At 37.6% G+C, this 4,759-nt stretch overlaps 1 protein-coding gene across 1 annotated transcript; it reads left to right on the plus strand.

The window, feature by feature from the left end:
- Positions 1-688: 688 nt before the first annotated feature.
- On the plus strand, positions 689-4,444 carry LOC128982412 (uncharacterized protein K02A2.6-like; the record flags this gene model as incomplete). The annotated part of the gene is made up of 5 exons (XM_054401370.1): positions 689-763; positions 1,432-1,733; positions 2,595-2,764; positions 3,886-4,070; positions 4,163-4,444. Coding segments are annotated over exons 1-5 (1,014 nt in total), but the record flags the coding sequence as incomplete, so codon positions are not given.
- Between the last annotated feature and the right edge of the window lie 315 nt (positions 4,445-4,759).

Here is a 4,759-nt window from a genome sequence, read left to right on the forward strand (position 1 = left end):
TTGTTTCCTACCAAGTGCGACTTGAATGCTACCTAACAGTAAAATACAATATTAATATGAAGATGTATTCAAGAACCTAAAATTTAAATGATGTTTGAATTATATTGAGTTCTCATTTACAAGCTAGGGCAGGGCCTAGATGCGATTGCTGTCATCAACCGAGGTTATGTTATCGATTAATTGATTGTAAGAAGCAATGTCAAAGTTACTTCTTATTTTGACTGATATTAACAAAATATTAAGCAAGCTGATATAAAAAGTAATTCCATTGAACAATATATAACCTCGATTATCAAAGAAAATAGGGATACTTAAAATCAAAGATGCACGTTTTCCTACAGTCACCCGAGAAAGTTGGCTTCCCTGTACTGTTTATAGTACAGAAAGCTGCTAATTGCTGCATATTTATACTTTGCCGCACGGTTTATACTTTGCCGCACATCAGGATTCCAACCAAACGACACAAAACAGCGTGGTTTTATTATGCACGTAATCCGTGTACGCTTGGAAATAGGTTGGCAACACTTAAAGATAATAATACTAACATCAGCTGACTGACTAACCTTTCATTTCGCGTTTATAGTTAGTTGTTGTCCTATTTTCGTTCAACGCTTGGTTAGAACTAGAACATAACCTAAACTTATTTCATCCTATTTAAAAATATAATTAAGTGAAAAGCGGTATTAACATGAACGAACAAAGTGAGAGTGATACGGAATATATTTTAGGCACACCGGAAGAATTAGCAGAAACTGCTAAGAACGTAAGTTTGAATTTGTTACCTGACAAATCAAAAAAAAGGTACGAAAAAGCCTATGACCAGTTTTCATCATGGTGCGCCGGTAAGAAAGTACCGGCAACAAAGGTATCAGAAAATGTATTATTGGCATATTTTGCAGAACAATCAAAAGTGATTAAGTCTTCAACTATTTGGAGCATTTATTCTATGCTCAAGAAAACAATCCAAGTTAAACATGATGTAAACATAAGCAACTACAAAAAACTTATAGCCTTTTTGAAAAAACTGTCTGTAGGCTATGAGCCTAAAAAGTCAATGACGTTGTCAAAAGATGAGGTTGAAACCTTTATTAAAACTGCTCCTTGTAATATATAAGGCTATATTACATTGCCAGAAGAATATTGAGTTTGTGTGTGTGGTTGGCTGCACTGCTGAGTGACGTCACCGACTAGGAACGATGGCACGAAGCGGAGTGGAACGGCAGTCGGATCGGAGTTGTCATGCAATTTAGTAAGTTGTCCCAAGTATCGGGTTCCCTTGTAACTTATTAATTATTAGTACAGTTATTACATTTGGCGACGAAATTAAATCCGCGTGTGCGTGAAATGTCTAGTATCGGTCGGATATCGGAGTTTAATCCGTACGAAGAAGATATTAGTTCGTATTTGTTACGTTTGAAACACTTTTTCAAGGCCAACGAGGTCAAGGACGTGAAGCAGGTCTCCATCTTGATTACTGTAATAGGCCCTAAAATATTAGCCGTCCTCACCGATCTTATTTCTCCTAAGAAGATTGATGAAGAATCTTACGATAATTTGAGCAAAATCTTGGAAGATCATTATTCTCCTAAACGCCTTGTGGTCGCTGAGCGTTATACTTTTTATAGTCGATGCCAGAAACAATCTGAAAGTATTGCCGAGTTCGTAGTGGCAGTGAAGCATTTGGCTTCGACGTGTGAATTTGGAACATTCTTATCGGATGCACTGAGAGACAAGTTAGTTTCGGGAATTAAAAATGAAGCAATTCGTCAAAAATTACTTTCCGAAGAAATGGATTTGAAGAAAACGTTGGCTCTTGCACTCAGGCTTGAACAGGCCGAGAAACAGACAGGTCTATTCTCGAATACAAGTGTTCAGGAAATTTCCAGGTTTCAGGTCAAGAAGAATGCACGTGTTTCCACCGAGGTTCAATTTTCACAGTGCGGGATCTAAATCAAATTCAAGTGATGTGAAGGGAGATATGTCTCAGATTAATAAGTGTTTTCGTTGTGGCAATCCAGAGCATAGGGCTAATAATTGCCCGTATAGTAATTACAAGTGCCATGGGTGTAAAAAGTTGGGTCATATCAGTAAGGGTTGCAGGTTCAAATCAGAAAATCCAGTGAAAAATTCCATAAAAGTGGTAAATTTAAAATCCATCAGATGGAAGAGGAAAATAGGCCTAGGCCTAGTGATGGTCTAGATGAAGGTGAAGTTTGAAAGTTTGTCTTTGTACAGTATGAATTCTGGTGATAATGTTTCTGCCTTTAAGGTAAGCCTAGAATAGAGAATGTATCCGTATTAATGGAAATTGATACTGGCTCGGCACTAACTGTGTGCCCTCAAGAATTGTTTAACAAATATTTCCCTCATGTACAATTGAGTACCGTAGATATCAAGTTGCTTACATATTCAGGCAATGAAGTCAATGTTATTGGACAAGCTTTAGTCAAAGTAACCTACATGGACCAGACTTATCAGTTACCTATGATAGTCGTTAAGATTGATCGTACGAACCAGCCTATGCTTCTAGGCCGTAGTTGGCTACAACATATCGCTTTTGACTGGAAATCTATTTTTACTTGTAATTTTAATAGCCTATCAGGCAGTGTTAAATCTAAGGGTGGTGAACCTAACCTAACCCTAGGTAAGGCCGATGAGCCTAAAGTCGTTTCTGGTTTGAAACAAAAGTATGCCTCTGTGTTCAAAGGAGGTCCTGGTGAAATTAAGGGAAATTGTTTAGATGGGGGTGACCAAGCGTTCTATAGTAAGTTATATATCATTGGAAACTAGATTTTTACCTGAAAATAATGGTGCAAAAAATTTTTCTGCTGCCACAAAAACTGAATTTACTACGATTTTTTAAAGTTTATTACTGTAATGCATCTTGTTGGCTGGTCTCTGTCGCCATAACTTTACTGTGAATTGACAAAGAGGACAAGGAGGTAGAGGCCATTTATAAATTCAACTGAGCGTTGATTATGAACTACTTCAGTTCTTATTTAGACATGTGAGGTGGGTAGGTTGGGTGTTATGCGGACTCGTGACTGTATTAAGTGTTTTGAAGTTAGGTTAGATTAGGAAGGTAAGTTTAGGTTATAATGAATCAAGCTGTTGATTTATATTATCTCCAGACTGTTTATGCACTTTGTTAAAAGTATTACTAACAGAATAAATAACATTTCAAAAATGCGCAGCATTTTTGAAATTATTATTTAATGTGTTTGTAGTACTTTTTACAAAGTGCATAACAGTCTGGAGATAATATAAATCAACAACTCGATTCATTATAACCTAAACTTTAACTTCCCTAATCTAACCTACCTTCAAAGGACTTAATACAGTCACGAGTCCACATAACATCCAACCTACCAACCTCACATGTCTTTTTCAACTTATAAACAAAATTTTAAACTGTACGAGAAGTTTGGTTAGGTTAGGTTAGGTTAGAATAGTGTCAATTTGTTGTTTATTCATTTTATTAAAACTGCCACTACACTAAATACAAAATTACTTATGGACAAAACAGTTAATGGTCAAAACCTAAGCTAAGCCAGCTTAGGCTACCTTTCTAAGTGTGGGTTGTGAGGGTAATATTTACATTAAAATGGCATATAATCAATTAATACAAATGTGAATTGTGCTATTAACTTCGATTATACAGTGTAAACATTGCAGTGCAGATTCAATGTTCCTAATATAAAACATTAAAATAAACTTCAAAAATCGTAGTAAATTCAGTTTTGTGGCAGCAGAAAAATTTTTGCACCATTATTTTCAGGTAAAAATCTAGTTTCTAATGATATATAACTTACTATAGAACGCTTGGTCACCCTCATCTAAATAATTACCAAATTAAGGATGTTGAGGCACGTATTGTGCTAAAAGAGGATGCTGTGCCAAAATTTTGTAAATATCGCCCTGTTCCTTACGCGTTGCGTAAATCAGTAGAAGATGAGATTGATAGGATGATTGCTGAAGGTATTGCTTATCCCGTTACTAGCTCTCAGTGGGCTACTCCTATTGTGGTGATTCAGAAGAAAAGTGGGGTGCGACTCTGCGGGGACTTTAAAGTAACCCTTAATCAAGTGATCAGTCGGAACACTATCCCTTGCCTCAACCGGAGGACATTTTTGCTACTCTAGCAGGTTGTAGCTGGTTTCAGTTTTGGACTTGGAGGCAAGCGTATCTCCAACTTCCTGTGGCGGAGGAGTCCCAACCACTCTTGACGCTAACTACGCACAAAGGCTTAGTGCGTTTGCGACGTCTGCCGTATGGTTTGTCTTCGGCTCCGGCTCTTTTTCAAGCGGCCATGGACAAAATTATTGGTGGCCTACCTGGGTCAGTGGCATATTTGGATGACGTACTGGTGGGTGGATCTTCGCAAGAGGAAGCGTTGTCACGCTCGGAGAGTGTTCTTCAACGTCTTCAAAGTTATGGAGTCAAGGTAAATGATTCTAAATGTAAATTCTTACAGCCGTCAGTACAGTACCTAGGCTACTGTTTGTCGTCCAAAGGGATCAGCCCGCAGGAGGGTATTTTGGAGGCGATTCGGAACGCACCCGAGCCAACTTCAAAGGAAGAGTTAAGAGCCTATGTAGGCCTTATAAATTATTATGGGAAGTTTATTTGCAATCTTTCAGACAAACTTAGCTGTTTTTACGATTTACTTCGTAAGGATGCACCGTGGGTATGGTCATCCCAATGTTCTTCTGTTTTTCAAGAAAGTAAGACATGGGTATTGTCTTCAGATGTCTTAGTT

Source organism: Macrosteles quadrilineatus, unplaced genomic scaffold (genome assembly GCF_028750875.1).
Source record: "Macrosteles quadrilineatus isolate MER2022 unplaced genomic scaffold, UCM_ALF_1.0 Scaffold_267__1_contigs__length_128125, whole genome shotgun sequence".
In the NCBI taxonomy this organism is placed as follows: Eukaryota; Metazoa; Arthropoda; class Insecta; order Hemiptera; family Cicadellidae; genus Macrosteles; species Macrosteles quadrilineatus.